General features: G+C 36.9%; 2 protein-coding genes across 6 annotated transcripts in view; one reads left to right on the top strand and one right to left on the bottom strand.

The window, feature by feature from the left end:
* Nucleotides 1–10,568: 10,568 nt before the first annotated feature.
* LOC115221224 lies at nt 10,569–11,033 on the bottom strand. Its single transcript, XM_029791381.1, has one exon. The coding sequence runs from the start codon at nt 11,031–11,033 to the stop codon at nt 10,569–10,571; it is 465 nt and encodes a 154-aa protein (XP_029647241.1).
* Nucleotides 11,034–16,243: 5,210 nt separating this feature from the next.
* The window catches only part of LOC115221395 (zinc finger protein 2 homolog), a 30,548-nt gene continuing 29,716 nt past the window's right edge, over nt 16,244–17,075 (top strand). For 3 of the 5 annotated variants that reach the window (XR_005002848.1, XR_005002849.1, XM_029791572.2), the window contains exon 1: nt 16,459–16,612. The gene's annotated coding sequence lies outside the window, so the exon portion shown is untranslated. The other 2 variants (XM_029791573.2, XM_036510829.1) reach the window with 2 other exon arrangements.

The raw sequence follows: 17,075 nt of genomic DNA, 5'->3' as shown, positions 1-17,075 counted from the left end.
GCAGGGAAGAGTAGGATAGCTTTAAAGTAGATCTATTAAAGACAGGGTAATATTTATGTTGACGGGGAAGTTGGAGTCTAATATATTAAAAAAGGATTTGGTTAACTTCTTAACATTTAATGAGAAGGGAGGTGTATATCATAGAATTGAGTGTCCACCACCTTTTTTGGTTACTTGGGGGTAGCATGATCTGTATTATTAGAAATTATAGGTGGGTTATATGGCCCATTTTTGTTAGCTGTTTTAGCTTTTGACCTAAAGTTATATGTGTGTGTAGGAGGTCTAAGCTGTCTTAATCTGTGTTCTCCCAGGGTTTTAGTATAGTGCACATATAGTCTGTTATGATTTTGATGGTTAGCATGTTGTGGTGATATGACTTGAGATATATGTTGCTTGAGCCTTGTATTACAGACATATTTTATTTGTTGAGAGAAGCTGCTGACAGCGAGCACTTGGTTGTAGTATGGGCCATGGGGCATGGTTATTGAATATTTCTTCAGTGGCTGAGAGGTCAGATATATGAATCAAAATACCCTTAAATATATTATCAAAGGTGGATTTGTAATGATTGGAATTAATGTTTAAGTACTTAAGGTACTGGTTGGATTTATGATACGGGGAGTACTAGGAGGTTTCTAAGTTTAAAGTAACATCTAAAAAATTAGTGGTTTTATGGGAATTTTCAAAAGTAATGGATAGGTTGAGGTTAGAGAAGAATTTCCTAGTTCATTCTATAGAGGATTTATTAACACCCTTGGTGACTAGCAAAGCATCATCTCTGTATAGGCCTCCCTTGATATTAGGGAAGTGTGTTCAGAGCTGATGGAGTAAGTATAGTATAATGAGGTTTGTGACCTGGGCAGAGTCGGATGGTCCCATAGTAATATCAAAGAATTTGCTATAGTTATTGTTAGTGGTTGGCCAGCACCAGAATTTGTCCCCAAAAGAAATGAGAGTTTTTCGGGCATTAAGAATTGTGTTAATTTCTAGTGGGGTTAGGTTAGTTAGATTTCTGGCTAGGAGGAGGGCTTGATTGAGAAGTTTGAGGAAAATAGATGCATAGTAATTATTTATATCGAATTGTAGGAATGAAGAAGAGTTTTGTTGTTTTACCCCATATCTAAATTTAACCTAAATCACCACACCGTACATATACCGAATACCCCTTAGGTAACCTCCAACAACTTCATTTGACTTACCAATTTCTTAATTTTTAATTTTTCAATTTTTAATAAAATGATAATATATATATACATACATAGAAGTATATATATATATATATATGTATACACACTCACACACACACATACATCTATGTGTATGTATCTGGATACATATGTATACATATATGTGTAAGTATGTGGTCCTACTTAATAGTGAATATACACATTAATATGTATGCATGTGCACATGTACGAATATCTGTATACATATTTTTTTTCTCTCACTGATTTATCAGCCCCCACTGTCACTTTAGCTAGTACAATCTCTGACCTCATATAAATGCCTACGTCTATTTTTAGAAATTTGACCATTATAATTTCTTCTTCTTCCATTCCTTTCTGAGGTTTACTACTCACTTTTAGTACCCACCTCTGTACCACATTCTTTATCAGTCCCTCCACTTTAGTGCCTTTCTAACATATCACCCCACCACCCATTTCTCACACATATTCCTTCTTCACATTCTTACCTCTTCCTTCTGTCCCAACTCTTATTCCTTTTATCTACTGATAGCTCTCCTCTCCCTACCCTCTCATAATATCTTGACCACCATCTAGCACTCCTTTTTCATTTTCTCTTCCTCTTCCTTCTTTTCTACCCCAATCCTTTGACCAATATCATTTTCTTTCTCCTAACATACCTATCTATTCTATTCTCAAAAATTTCTTTTACACTACAAGATCCCTTTGAATGAACACCACATGGAATTAATACCTGCACGCTATCCATTTGTAATAACAAAATATGAACTCCTATTGGAACTTGCATACCATGGACAAGAAGTCTTTTTGCCCATTCTACTCAAGACATTCCTTGGGTAATGGAACAGCACGTTTAACATCCAACATATATCTTTATTTTTATTCTTATATTTCCTTTATACTTCCAACATCTCTCCCTTTCCAAAATAACTCCTTTTATTGAACTCTATTATTTCCTTCTATTTAACTCTCTTATATCATCCCTAATGATGGGATATCTTCTATGACCCTGAAACATTTGTAAACCTACCCTTATGTAGGGCATACTCACAAGGGACAGGAATCAGAATATAAATGGGATGTTTGAGTAACAGAAAAGGGAGATATAGATGGTGACAAGTGCCATGGCATACCCTTGAGGTTTGAACACCATAATATAAGTGGCAGGATATTGCAAAAGAAGTGTGATTAAAGAGTGCAGAGGGCGGTGAGAGTGAGTGGTGAAAATCTGGGTGTATATAGAGTTGGGTGGGTGGCTACCAGATAGCAATGGTACAGAGGAGCAGGGGTATGAGGACAGGATTGGAGGGTGAGAGCTAGGCATAGTGTATGAAGATGTAAAGAAGAGAAGTGATGTAGAGATGTAGATTGGTTTGTTGAGGTAGGGTGTGTGAAAATTTTTCTTGTTATGTGTGGGTGGAACACACAGGTTGGAAGCTAGCAGAGAGAAAGGACACAGATGAATAGGGCCAAGAGGACAGGATTGGGGAGTGGGAGGTATGCATAGTGCACGAAGTAGAAATGTGAGGAAGAGAACAGATGTAGAGATGTAGTTTGGTTTGTTGTGGTAAAGTGTGTGAGAAGTTTTCTTGTTAAGCGTTGGTGGGACATACAGTGCTTCTAGAACTGTTTCATTGATGTGGGCAGGTCTTCTCAAGAACTTCATATCACCAGACATCTCAGTCCATTGTCATTTCTTCCATGAGGCCCAACATCCTGAGATCATTCCTTAACACTTCATCCCATGTCTCCCCGGGTCTCCCTCTTCTGCGGGTACCTTCTACTTTCAGTGATCGGCATGTCTTTATGCAGCTGTCCTCATTCATATGCATCACATGTCCAAACCAACATAGCCTTCTCTCTTACATGTTACATTTGATACCTCTTATGGCCAACTTATCTCTCAATATATTTGCACTTTGTCTTACATGCGCACTGATGTTACACATGCAACTGACCATACTACCTATATTTCTCTCCAGCCTTCTGCATTCTGCATTCAGGGTTAGGTCACCTAGGTAACAGAAATTATCTACCTCAAGAGAGCCTCCTGGGCATTTGAGAGAATCTAGGTTCCATGTTCACTTAGTGCTTATTGTTCCTGCACATCTGCTACATACAAAGACGACTATCTGTTAATCTACCTGTAATTCCACTGCCTCTTTTATGTGTACATAGTTTATACAGGATGCAGCAAATGGTGTGTTTTCCAACTCCTTTCCTGCATATTGAACTGGGCCATTTACCCAACAGAAAGTGGGTTTTATCTTCTTTCTTACTAACAACAACTTTGGTCTCTGCAAGGTTAACTTCAAGGTACTTTGATTCCAGGTTTGGTTTCCATTCCTGGAATTTCTTCTCCAATTCTGCTAAATATTTTACAATAAGAGCATGTAGCAATTCCCACAGGCACCCAGTTTTGAATTCCTCTGTTATGGCCTGGAGGACTATAATAAATATAAGAGTGGGCTGAGAACTGAGCCCTGGTGAACCCCTACCTGTATGCTAAATTCATCACTGTGTTCATGCTGACTCTCACCTTTCAAGACAAGCACCACTGTACATGGCTTGTACAGCTCTAACAAGCCACTGCTCTACTCCTAACTTCCTTGGAGACCACCATATAACAGTGCAGGAAACTCTGTTGAAAGCTTTCTCCATATCGATGAAAGCTAAGTACAACGGCTTACTTTTGGCCAAATATTTTTCCTGCAGCTGTCTCATTATGAAGACAGCATCTGTGGCACTCTTTCCAAGTACAATACCAAACTGTATCTCATCTAGTTTAATTCTATTTCCAATCAATTGAGCTATAATCTTCTCAGTCACTTTCATAACTTGGTCTAGCAATTTAATGCCTCTGTAGTTGTTTCTATCTAAGGCATCACCTTTACCCTAATAGCAGCTAACTAATACTACTACACCAGTCATTGGGGATGGTGCCTTCCTGAATAACCTGATTAACTATACGGGTGACGAAGTTGTATCCTACACCACTGGAAATTTTAATCATCTCAGCAGTGATTCCTGATGGTCCAGGGGCTTTCCCTGTCTTCATGTCTTAACTGCCTTATCTATTATGCTGCTATCAACTCTGATGGCTGGTACCTCAGTTGGTTTGATATTTGGTAGACTCTCCTCCCATTCATTTTCCACATTTAGTAACCTTTCATAGTGATGCTTCCATGCATCTTTCTTCTCTGAGTCACAAAGTGCAAGCATACCATTATCCATTCGCACACATTTCTCACCTACCACATCTCTATTCTCTCTGATACACTGCTTTACAATCCTGAACACCTCACACCTCTGATCCTAATGCCATAGAACATTTTCAAACCTCTTACCTTCAGCCACTCCTTTTGCTACATATACCTGACATTTAGCTGCCCTTTTGGCTACTTGATATAATTCTCTGTTTGCACCGTTTTGCTAATCTTTTTACTTTTATAGCACTGTCAACTTCCTTGCTCCACCACCATGTAATCCCTTGTTTATCTGGAACTCTGCAATAACCACAGATTTCATCCATAGCCCTCAGTAGATTGTCCCACAGGAACTTCCAATTGTCCTCTAAGCTATATGTCCCTGACTCTTCCTGTCTTTTGTCAGAAGCTTCCATTAGTAAATCGCTAAATTTTTGTCTGTTTGCTGGGTCTTTGAGCTTCCATAGTTTTCTTTTCCAGATTGGTTTATTTCTCCAGATCTTTCTAGCTCTAATTCTGAAGTCACTAACTAGTAACCTATGTTGAGTTGTACACTCTTCACTTGAGAAAGACTTTGCATTTTTAAGCATCCATCTATCTCGTTGTCTGGTGAGGAGGTAGTCTATCTGTCTTATGTGCTCAACAGACTGATAAATGATTAGGTGGCTGGCTGGCTGGTTTTTTGAAGTTAGTGTTGCATATCATGAGATCGTTTGCATCACAGAACTCCAACAGTCTTGTTCCCTCCTCATTTCTAGGTCCAAAGCCATAGCCCCATGCACTCCCTGGAATCCATGAGGGTGCTGTCCAACATGTCCATTGAAGTCACCAACCACAATAGCAAAGTCTCTGTCATTTGTCGTTGAGGTGATCTGCAAAAGGATCACATCAGTCAGCCCAGAGCAAAGAGCCTAGCCAGGGACAAATGTAACTGTTAATTTACCTATGACAAGTCTCATCTTATTTACCCTGTCACATATTTAGACTACCTCAATGACCTTATCAACCCACTTTTCTGCTAACAGTATGCCTACACCACCTACTCCATCCTTCCTGCCAACCCAGAAGAATTTAAATCTCTGTCTCTTACCTGTGAGGAATCTAGCTGAGGCTCCCCTTGACCTTACTTCTTGCACACCACACACATTAACATGGCATCACTCCAACATTTCAATAATCTCCCCACTCCTTACTTTCATTGTGTCAACATTGATGGTAGCAGTCCTGAGATTGAGTACTTGGGAGTGGTGGAAATTTTGTCATCATCTGAAACAAAGATCTGCGAAAATGCTTGCCAGCTAGCATTGAGCCTTGATACATAGTTTATTCAGTGAATTGCAATGAATTACAGTGTTGCCCCACCACATCCATCATGTAGATCAAGAGCCAACAAGTGGGTATGAGAAGAGGATGATTACATAAGGCAATTTAAGCATTATATCTAAGTATTTTTATATGAGGTACCTTTAACTGTATATAACACTCATCAGGGTGCATGTATGAGGGTATAAGGGGTATAAGGGTATAATCAAAATATGTATTCACACACACAGCACAAGAAGTGTCTGAATCACCAGGTGAAAATGTTAATGCATGAATTAAAATCGACGTGGTGGGGGAGGATGGGTATGCAAAATTGATGTTGAACACAGGCCTTGCGCAAACTAAGTTTATACACCACATAGCTAGATGGCCTCAGAAGGAAAGCCGTAGTGTTTATATATATATATATATGGAGGATTCACAAAAAAATAAATGATGAAGACAGGTGGTGTAGAAAAAAAAACAAACAGATGTATTAGTATAACGCTCACAAAGTGAAAAAGTCTTTAATGTTTTGAGTCTACATTCTTCCACAGAAAGGAACACAGAAAGAGACAAGGAGAGAAAATAAAGAAAGTGTAGTGGCTAGCGATCTATCATGGCGAATGCCGGACAGAAGGGTATGTATGCATACTCAAACACACTTACACATGCACATAGATATACAGACAGACTGATGAATAGAGAGATAGATATATATGTATGTATGTTATGTATGTTATGTATGTATTGTTGTCATTGTTTAACCAGTCAGCTCTTATTGAATAATCAAATGTATTCCAATTGTGATCACCCATCTTTTTTTGTATATCCATGGCTACATTACCTATTGCACCATTCCTTTTATTTAAATATGTTATGATGTTATTTAAGGAAATTTGGTTTCTGATTCTCACAGATTGAGTGACTCTTATGTGCTTATGAAAGCACTCACTAATTTACATTTCCTATTGTTGTTTGCAATAGCAAATTGTTCCTATTTTGTGATATCTACTTATGACTTGATAAAGTGGGCCATTTGTGAGATAAGTGTATTTGTTTTGGGTATAATGAAGTGCTGGTGACATGATACAAACTGCTGATAGCTTAGCTGTTTGACTAATACTCTATGAAACTGGATAGCTCTGCTCTCAGGTATAGATATGCATCAACTTAATTTATCACATAGTATCATAAATTATCACATAATTTTCATATTATCTCTTGAAAGGTATTGGATAGCAAAATCGATCAAGCAACAGCCTTATAGTATTTAATTATGCTTGCATAACCTCTTATTTCAAATCTCACCAAAGTTAAATTTATTTTTCATCAATCCAAGGTTCATTGGAAAAGCACCAGTAAAATCAATTATTTTATGTATGCCCTTCCTTCAAATTTGTGACCTTGTACAATCGTAAGAAACCAATGTTATTACATTTTTTAATGGCATAAACAGTAAAGGAAAGGACGCTCCTATGACCATATGGCAAGGGCTCTGGTACTGGCAGTGACAAGGAACAAATTCATGGGTTATCTTCAAATACTTGCATCAGAGTAGACTTCACAAACAATAGCTAAGGATCCAGCGATAGTGTTAAACTGGACAATGAATTATATCTGCCATTGAAGAAGAGGTATAATTCATCCAACAGGTTTCTGAAAAGTTTTAATTTGCTCCAAACCAGATCCAGAGCACTCAAACATGAGTACAAGATCACCATTTTTTTTCTAGTAAGAAGATGTACAGTTGATGAAATTAATCCCAGTACTAGTACTTTATTTTATCAACCCCAGAAAGGTTAAAAGGTAAATTGACATAGCTAACTACTAAAGTATAATGCTCTACCAATTCAATCTTAATAAATATTTTGATTTAGGTGGAGAACTGGTAGAACCGGTAGCATGCCAGTTAAAATACTTGGTGGCATTTCATCCATCTTTACATTCTGAGTTCAAATTCCTCTGAGGTCTACATTGCCTTCCATCTTTGCAGGGTCAATAAAATAAGTACCAGTTGTGCACTGGTGATTGATTTACTCCTCCCTCGGAATTGCTGGCCTTGTGCCAAAATTTGAAACCAATAAGTGTCTTGATTTTGTAGAAAAAGAAAAAACAGTTCAAAAGAAAGACAAAGGAAGAGAAAAAGAAAAAAAGTAAGAAAAAAAAACTTCTTGGGAAGTGATGGAATAGACTGAAATGGACTAAAGAAAATAGATGGAATTTTTTTTTAAATGATAAATGAAATTTATTTATTCCTGAGAGGAGAAAGAATTAAAAGTGTAAATAACATTGGTGAATGAAACATTGTTGTGATAGTATTGTCAGTAAGTTAGGTGATGATAATGATGATGATACTGGAGAAAGGGAACATGAATTGTTGATGAATCATTATTCAAGAAACCTATAATCAATGACATCCCAACTGAAGCCATCCTGTGCCTTTATTTTTGGATATAGTATATCTAGAATTCCATTATCTGAAGTGTCTTGCCAATAGTTGATCCTTCTAAACATATGAATATGTTCTCTTGTCTCCTTACCATACCAACTTAATCATTCATATCAATAAAACACATTTCATCTTGTAACAAAATGACAGTATTGAGGTTAAACCTCAAAATATTTATGGTATGCCATGGGACAACAAATGCACAAAAGGTTTCATGAATTTCATGGCCCATTTGTTAGAGGAAAGTTTAGAGCTGATACATAATTTAATGTAACTAATAAATAGTTGTTATTTACTTTCAGAGTCACCTTGATTGAGAAAACCTATGACCAAAACAGTTACATCTGTAGTCATTCTGTCTTTTTCTCTTAAAATAAAGTTTTTGTATAGCTTAATTAGAGGAAGAAAAGCAGTAGCCTCAACTTTTTCACATTCTTTGAGACTTGTTGGAGAAATGGAGTAAGTGGTCTTTAGAATGGTGACTGGGTTCAAAAGCTTACTACAGAATGGTCACTGCTAAAGGCACCCAAAAGTCAGGTATGATGTTAAACTGAGAAGGGTGTCTTAGACAACATAATCTAATGCATCCTTCCTTGTTTATTAGGTAGGTTTTAGAAAGATTTAGCTACTGTTTCCAGAAAGGCATGTAACCATATAGTTTGTAACCATATAGCCCAAGGTTGACCCCATTTAAGCAAACCTATGATCAATGACATTCCATCCAGGACTATTCCAGCTGTATATTAGATAATGTGTACTTGCTTATTTTTAAGGTAGTATGGTGTGATTTGAAGGAGATATTGCTACTATTTGTAGCATGAGCAACCACATGTAGAATCCGTTGTTTTGGCTGCACTTATACACCCCTGACAACATCAACAATTTTACAACCAAAGTAAGATTGTGAATCTGAATTTTTTTTTTTTAATATATATATTACTGAAATTTTTATATGTGTCTGATCTTCAATCTTGATCCTACAATAACATCTTGTTATTAGAAATTAGTAGTTCTGCTCCATCTTTAAGAAACATGGGTCAGGTATACTTCCACTTGAAAGAATGACCTATGAAACTGAAGAAACCAGTCCTAAAATTGCCATGCCATACTTTGCCAAAATATATTTGGAGTTGTAACTTCAGTAGTATTATTTTATATCCCAAGGGTGGTGGATTAACAGATTCATTACATCATCAAACAAAATGGTATTTCTTTCAGCACTGCTGAGGTCAACTCTACCTGTCATCTCTCTGGAGCTAATAAAATAAATTACCAGTCAAATACTGATGTCAATGGTATCAACTAGCATCCTCAAAACTGTTGGTCTTGTGCCTAGTCTAAGGTCAGTTCTGATAAGGCAAGACTATGATCAAAGTTGTGTCAGCCATAAAACATTTTTATTCATACATCTTCAGCTGTCCATCATAAACATGTCCTGCAAACATATCACTCCCTGTGCAGCTGCAATGAAGTAATGAGGGCCCCCATGCTAACCATACCAGTGTGGTGCAGGACCGCTACATCAGGAATGTGATCCTGCCATCTGATATGTTAGATGGTGCTCAGATAACAAAATTGGATTTGTTTCAGGGCCTTGATGCATGGTATAGGGGAGGCAAGGGAGCACTGCAGTACTGTACACTTTTATCTTTGTGTTGCAGGCAATGTCATGGCAGCTCTATAGACATTTCTCATCTATAGTACATCAAAGAATATATCGTCCAATACGTCCTTCCATTTTAAGATACTATATGTGATTTGATTATTTGGCTGCTATCACTAGCATGCTGAGAAACTACGAAGTAGCACCCTCATTGACTCATTGTGACTATTGTGTATTGGTGGCTATAGCTGTTTAGTTGTCGTTTAGCTCCAGATAAGTCCTGATCAAGTGGAAGTACCAATGTTGAAGGCAAGGTATTATTCCTTTGTGGATCTCATTAGAACCAAAGTGGTGGAAAACAACTCAAACTATGAGGTGGCTAGTGTAATTAAAGTCTTAGGCTACAGATTAAAGATCCCCCAGGTCAGGGGTGGGCAACCTTTTTGAGAGTGCATACCAAAACTTCTTCCACATGCCAACCAAATTACTTTGAGATATTAGGCTACTTGATATCTCTTAGGAAAGTGTATGTTAAGAACTTTTTTAATAAATGATAAAAAATCACTATAGAATAGTCACACACAGTATATAATGATGGGAAAGTATTCATTCACCTTCAAAATTACATCTAAACAACAATGAACCTTTGCCACTTTAAAAAGAAAACATCAGATGAAATATCAGTCCAGCAGAAAACTTGCAACCTTTGCCACTTTCAAAAGAAAACATCAGTCAGATGAAATATCAGTTTGACAGAAAACTTACAGAGTCCTTTTGATATACATGAATATACAGTTTTATCAGTGAGACTTCTGCTGCTGCATCACTGATGACAGAGATTTTATATTGGGTTTATATTTCATAACTTTCAGAGATATGCATGCACTACTAGTTTCATCCATCAGGTTACTCCTATTAGAAGACTTAACAAAGTTTATTACTGAGAACAAAGATTCACAGGCATATGTTGATGAAAACATGGATATTAGTACTGTTGCAAAGTTTTTTCTACTGGAAAAATTTTCTGGAATGGCATTCCTAGTCCTTAACAATTCATTTTCTGCACTCCTTTCTGGTACCCCTGTCTCTGATTGTGTTTTTCTTTTTTCAATATTTTCTAAGTCAGCTCTGAGGTCAATAAATGTTTGCTTCCAAATTGAGCTACTTTGAAATTCAATCAATTGCATTTTAAAATTAACCATGTCTATCCATGAAAACGTTTGTAAGTTTAGTTCTTCCAGTCTGATAATGTCTAAAAACTTCATGAATTTTACTGACTCTTCCAGTTCCCTGAATTTAGTAAACCTTGTAAAAAAACTGCTCAACAGTTGACTCGATAATGTTTACAAACAGTTTTGAAGACATAGACACTCTGTTCTGTCATCTTTTGAGAGATCATTGATGTTCCTCTTTAGGTTTGGGAAGAATCCAAATCTCTCATTGTCCACATCTCATATTTCATTACGAAAGCCTTTATGTAACCAAACATAACATCAAGTGTCTTACCAGAGCCCTGTAATTTAACATTCAAGTCATTCAAATGTTCACAAAAATCTACAAAAAACACCAGTTTACAAACCCACATGATGTCAGACAATTCTTGATAAGAATCATATTGGTCATTCTTAAAGAGCTTTATTTCATTTAAGTATTCAACAAATCGTTCTGAAACCCTCTCTCTAGTAACCCTCCATTTAACGACTTTCTCTCAATAGTATATAGTGACTTTTTATTGCTCAGATACATTTTACATTACAAATTAGGCCTACCTTTATTTAATGATCTCCCAGACCCGACCAGTGTCTTAGTTTCAGCCTCCACAACTGGTATTCATTGACAAGACAAAATTTCTCTCTATGTGTGTGCTACAGTAGTGACATCATCATTATGCTGTATTCTTGCAGAATCAGGTAGAATCTGTGTATAAAGGACTGAAAATGTACAACAATGTTTGAGGCTGAAACTAAAACACTGGTCGGGTCTGGGAGGAGATCATTAAATAAAGGTAGGCCTAATTTGTAATGTAAAATGTATCTGAGCAATAAAAAGTCGCTATATACTATTGAGAGAAAGTCGTTAAATGGAGGGTTACTAGAGAGAGGGTTTCATATGCCAGAAAAAAGTAATTGGTGTGCCATGTTTGGCATGCATACCAGGGGTTGCCCACCCCTGCCCTAGGCATTATGAACATCTACAATGTACTCACAAAACTTTTTGCACAAAATGATGATCTATTTTATCTAAGTATAATGTACCACAGAACTTTCAAGCTATGTTATATATATTAGGTTTGAGGAGATGCAGCTAAAGCTAATTAAGGGTCTACTGGAAATAAACAAATAATTCAAGTATTGAGATTGAAAACATGTGGAATTGCTGGATTGTTTGTGTTAGGGAGGGAGAAGTGGAAGAACTAATGACCAGAAGATCACAAAGGCTTTTATTCTTTTTGAAAAATAAGAGTGGAGGCGCAGGAAAAATAGATGCAGATGTGGAGCAAGATAGCAGAAAGTGGAATTTGCAATGAAGGTTGTGCTGAAATGATCAAGTAACAGAATCTCACCAAGGTTAACAGCAAACATATAACCAATGCAGACGTGTGTAGATGTATGAATAAACGTCCACCAACCACTTCCATTTATCATTCAGCTTGTGTATATATACGTGTGGTCGGCATTAAAGACATTTAAAGTTACCACCTTGTTCCATGTATTTCTTTATACCATGTTTCTGTCAAATGATATAGCAGCCTTCTGAGTAAAGTCACATTAGATGGAATACAACCTATCCAACTATAATGGTGACCCCAATGCAGCATGGATGCTTGTCCTTCTATAATGGTGACCCGACATGTAAAACGCACCCCAATGGTGACATAACACAGCACAATTCCTTCTAAAATAGTGAACCCCGGACAAATTCTGACCAGTGAACACATATTCCTCTTTCTCCTTCGCGACCTCGTCTATGCAACCAGACTGCCATTCCATCATAAAGGAACATACCACTGATGCCTCTCACCGCCATATTGTCTTCTTCATCAGAAAATTTTGGTGTTGGTTTCAAGCAGGAAACTGCAAATCATTTTCCTCAGGTTGTAACCGAATTTATAACTTGGTCCTTTGAAGACACAGCTTCCTAGGGGAATATTCTTCTCGCTTGTAAAAAAAAAAAAAAAAATATTTGGAATTTTCTCCAGAATCACATGGACAAACTTTTCCTATGTACCAGGTATGGGGTTCTTTCTCTTAACCACCTGGATTATTCACATGTTGGCCATGTTTTGTTCTTTATCTGTTAGCAAGGATTTCTCTTATCCACTGCTACTAAAAAAAAAATTTTTCCTTGTTTGCTGCTCGTCATGTCTTCTTTCAACTAGGGTGTTTGGTTGCTATTTCTAACAGCGTTTCTTTCAACCAGTTTGTTCTTTGTGGCATTCCATTCCTATTATCTTCAAAATGAGTCCCTTTTCCTTTGACTCAATGCACTTTTTCGTCTTTCTCACGAGCTTGTATTTCTTCTGCTCTGGATGACACTGCATTGGACACTGCAATTGTTGCTGTCATTTATCTCCCTCAGCCATGTGAATGACACTCTTAGACACATTAGCCACTTTGGACTTAATTGAACTCTGCTTTAAAGACTGGAACTTTTCCTTGCCTGTGCATTGTATTGCATTTCAGTTGTCTGCGGTTTTTTTTTTTCACTTTTCTTTGCATATCACTTCCTTTCTTCAGAACCTTACCTATGTATGTACATATTTTTGAATATTGTGTATATTATATATTAACTTGTTTTAATGTTCATACGCACAAGCACCACATTCTAGGATTTTAGTTGCTTTCTCATTGCTGTTGCATGCTAGCACCTCCAGCCTCTGCAAGTGACCCACCATTCTTGCAGGTTTACAACACTAGCTTCTGCAAGTGACCTATCGCTCTTGCAGACTAACAACACTTTTTTCCACTACAAGTGATTCACTGACCTTACAGGAAAAGTCTTGGCACTGTTCATGTCTCAGTAGTCAACATTGCATCTCAAGCAGTTTGACTTTTGCATCCTGCAATTTCCAGTTTCCTGGTCAGTTGTTATTACATTTGCATGTCAGACGTTCTGTGTCTCAGACTATTTACATTCCTTAACTTTGCCTTGCCAGTGACTATTCCAGAGAATAGACTTATGTTGTTATAGACACCGCATTCACATTTTCTCTCTTTCTGTATCATTGTACATATATGCTTTGTTTTATTTGATTGGACACCTTTCTCTGCTGCTACAGAAATCTTAATTTTATCATCTATTTTGTCTCCCACAAAATGATTTGTCGGGTGGAGGGGGCTGCCTGTAGCAAACTCTAGTGAACATCCTATTTTTATTATATATGCATACATATAACTGTGGCAGGTAACAGCTAACCTTTGGACGCTGTTTTGGACCCCATTGTGTCTACCACTCTGATTGGTTGGTATTGGCACAATTTGTCTCTTACTCTATCCTGCGCCAATATGCAACCCAACTAATTGTAGCCTCCAGATAAATCATGTGAGACAGTCTCTTCTAAACTCCATTTGAGCCTACCGTTGGCTATGAAAGCTCACCTCCTTCTAGTCTTGGGGTCTGTTGGTTTCAGACCTTCTAAGGTCTAACCACTGATCACATTACAGTGACCTCCATCTTCGTTGCCACCATCATGTCTCTCACCAACGTCATCAACATCTACACAGCACTGCACAGGGTTAACAGCAAACATATAACCAATGCAGACGTGTGTAAATGTATGAATAAACGTCCACCAACCACTTCCATTTATCATTCAGCTTGTGTATATATACGTGTGGTCGGCATTAAAGACATTTAAAGTTACCACCTTGTTCCATGTATTTCTTTATACAATGTTCCTGACAAATGATATAACAGCCTTCTGAGGGGAGTCACATTAGATGGAATACAACCTATCCAACTATATGGGGTTTTCCACAAGTAACATTTAAAGCACCTATTGGGAGTTTTTTTTTCTACTTGCTACATTGTTTTATTGTTAAATATTTAAATGAACGTTGTTGTTTTTTTTTGCAAACCCCTTTGTATATCGTCTTGTATTGTCCTTTAATGTTTTGATTTATATTAACCCTTGTGGTCAATAAAAAAATGAATTATTATTTTCATAACTAATCTATGTACGCATGTATTACTGTGTGTATGTCCATCGCCCCTTTACTTTACTTTATCATTTGATCTCTTAACTTGCCTGGCGTGATTCTCATCACCTCCCTGCTATTTCAATTGACCTGGTTCTAGCGACAAATTTTGACAACTCCCCGCGTTTTATTTCGTCCAGTTCCTACACTACGCCCATTCTATTTCTCATACGCTCTTTTGTGACCGTGGTAGTAAGATTTCTATATTCACTCTCCCTCTCCTGCAAACAAGTATCCAAAAAGTCGGATTTTTCCTTCCTCACGGCAAATCAATTCATTGTAATTTATTATTCTTTATGAACTTTTCTGGATTAACATTGCCGACGCAAACCACCACCGGCTTCCTCGGGTTCTAGATCTTACCTTGCTGCCGCTGCTGCTACTAGTACAACTACTACTACTACCGCTTTATTATCCCTCGCCCTCTAAAATGTATAACACTATTTGACTAAAGTGAAATCAGTTAAACGAAGGAGCCCCTCCCTTTGCGATTGTTCGACTTAACTAGAAATACAAGAAAAAAATTTCCCCAAATCACATCCTGCAATCTTTGTGTGTGTCTGAATAAAAAAAAGAAAAAAGGTCGGATTATCACGGCTGAAAATCTTCGTTGAGGGCCCACCTAGCTAAGCAACATCAAGAGAACGGATATCAAAATAGTGTTAAAAACGTTAAAAAGAAAATATCCAAATTTAAAAAAAAGTGCACAACCCCCATAAAAAGGTGGTGGAAAGAGGACTATATTAATAAATTAATAAACTAGTTCGTAGCTAGGATCCTTGCTGCAGGAAAATTATGTCGGGAGGCAGTTTGCGTGCAAAGTGTGTGAAAATATTTTTTTTGTAGAAACTTCCATATGTGTATGTGCGCATTTGTAAGTAGTAGGACTGTTCACATTAGTCGAACTTTGATGCAAAATCTAAACTGCGATGGTGTGAAATCAGAAAATACATATTACAGAGTGTGTAAATGAAATGTTTCTTCGTGCGTAATACTTGCGTTTAGAATGTGTGTAAGCGCGCGTGTGGAAAAGAAAGTGAGGTTGAAGGCGAGAAAGAGAGAGAGAGTGTGTGTGTGTATGTTTGCGAGAAAGAAAGAAACAGAGGTGGGGGAGGACGTATGTGTTTGTATCGAATGTGTTTCTTTTTTTTTTTAACCAATCATTTAACTTGCGCGTGAGAACCTGGAAATGTTTCCGATGATATCACAATGATAATAAATGATATTTAACAAGACTGAATTTACATAATATAGTTATTCATTTAGTTAATCATGTAAAGGTTAAAAGGCAGTGTTGAAATTGGTTGTGAAGTGAACTCGGACCCTCTGGGAGAGCACCGAAAAGTACATTGTAAAGTCAAGAAAGTGTCTATTAACAATTCCCTCTGAGAATTAATACGGGACTGTTTCTTCGGAAGGAACGTATTTGGGTAATCACACACTGGCTACGCATGCGTACGCCATTACAGCTTGCCTGCGTCAGGTGAGACAAAATTCTCACATACATACACATATATATATATACATTATATATATATATATACATATATATATATATATACATATACCTTTGTTTTGACTTGCCTTTTTCTCCTCAACGTTGTAAATACTATTTATTTTAATAATGGCTTTCATGATTTATTTAGGTTAGTGTTAACAATTTACTATCTCTGTTTTGTACATTTACATCTGTGTGTGTGTGTGTGTATATATATATATATATTTATACATAGATAGATACATATATATATATATTGTAAGATATTGTATGTCCTGTTTCACCATTGTATTTTACGCGTGGCCTCAGCTTTCTGTCTTAGCGGTGTGCCTGGCCGTGATATTTCTGCTTTAAGATTCCTTTCCCCACTCCAAGAATATGTTAGCTTCCTAGTTCTCACTCTTCCGTCTTATTCCATCATTATTATTCTACGCTTTCTTTTCAGTTTGTTTATTTATTCCCTGAAAATGTTTTCTTTTTTTACTATGTTCTTTTTTTTTTGTAAAAGACTTAGTTTTTACCCAGAAGGGAAAACATAATTAAAGCTACTGAAATTCCCATTTATACTCATTTCAATATCTTTAATTTCTTTCTCGTAACTTTAGCTTTTT

This window comes from Octopus sinensis, linkage group LG18, assembly GCF_006345805.1.
Source record: "Octopus sinensis linkage group LG18, ASM634580v1, whole genome shotgun sequence".
Classification (NCBI taxonomy): Eukaryota; Metazoa; Mollusca; class Cephalopoda; order Octopoda; family Octopodidae; genus Octopus; species Octopus sinensis.
The sequence above is the reverse complement of the archived record's forward strand: the minus strand, read 5'-3'. Positions and strand labels throughout refer to the sequence as shown.

What these genes read in the sequence shown, in the direction of transcription:
- LOC115221224 (XM_029791381.1), bottom strand. Translation starts at nt 11,033, where the DNA reads ATGAAGTTTTTAGACATTATCAGACTGGAAGAACTAAACTTACAAACG.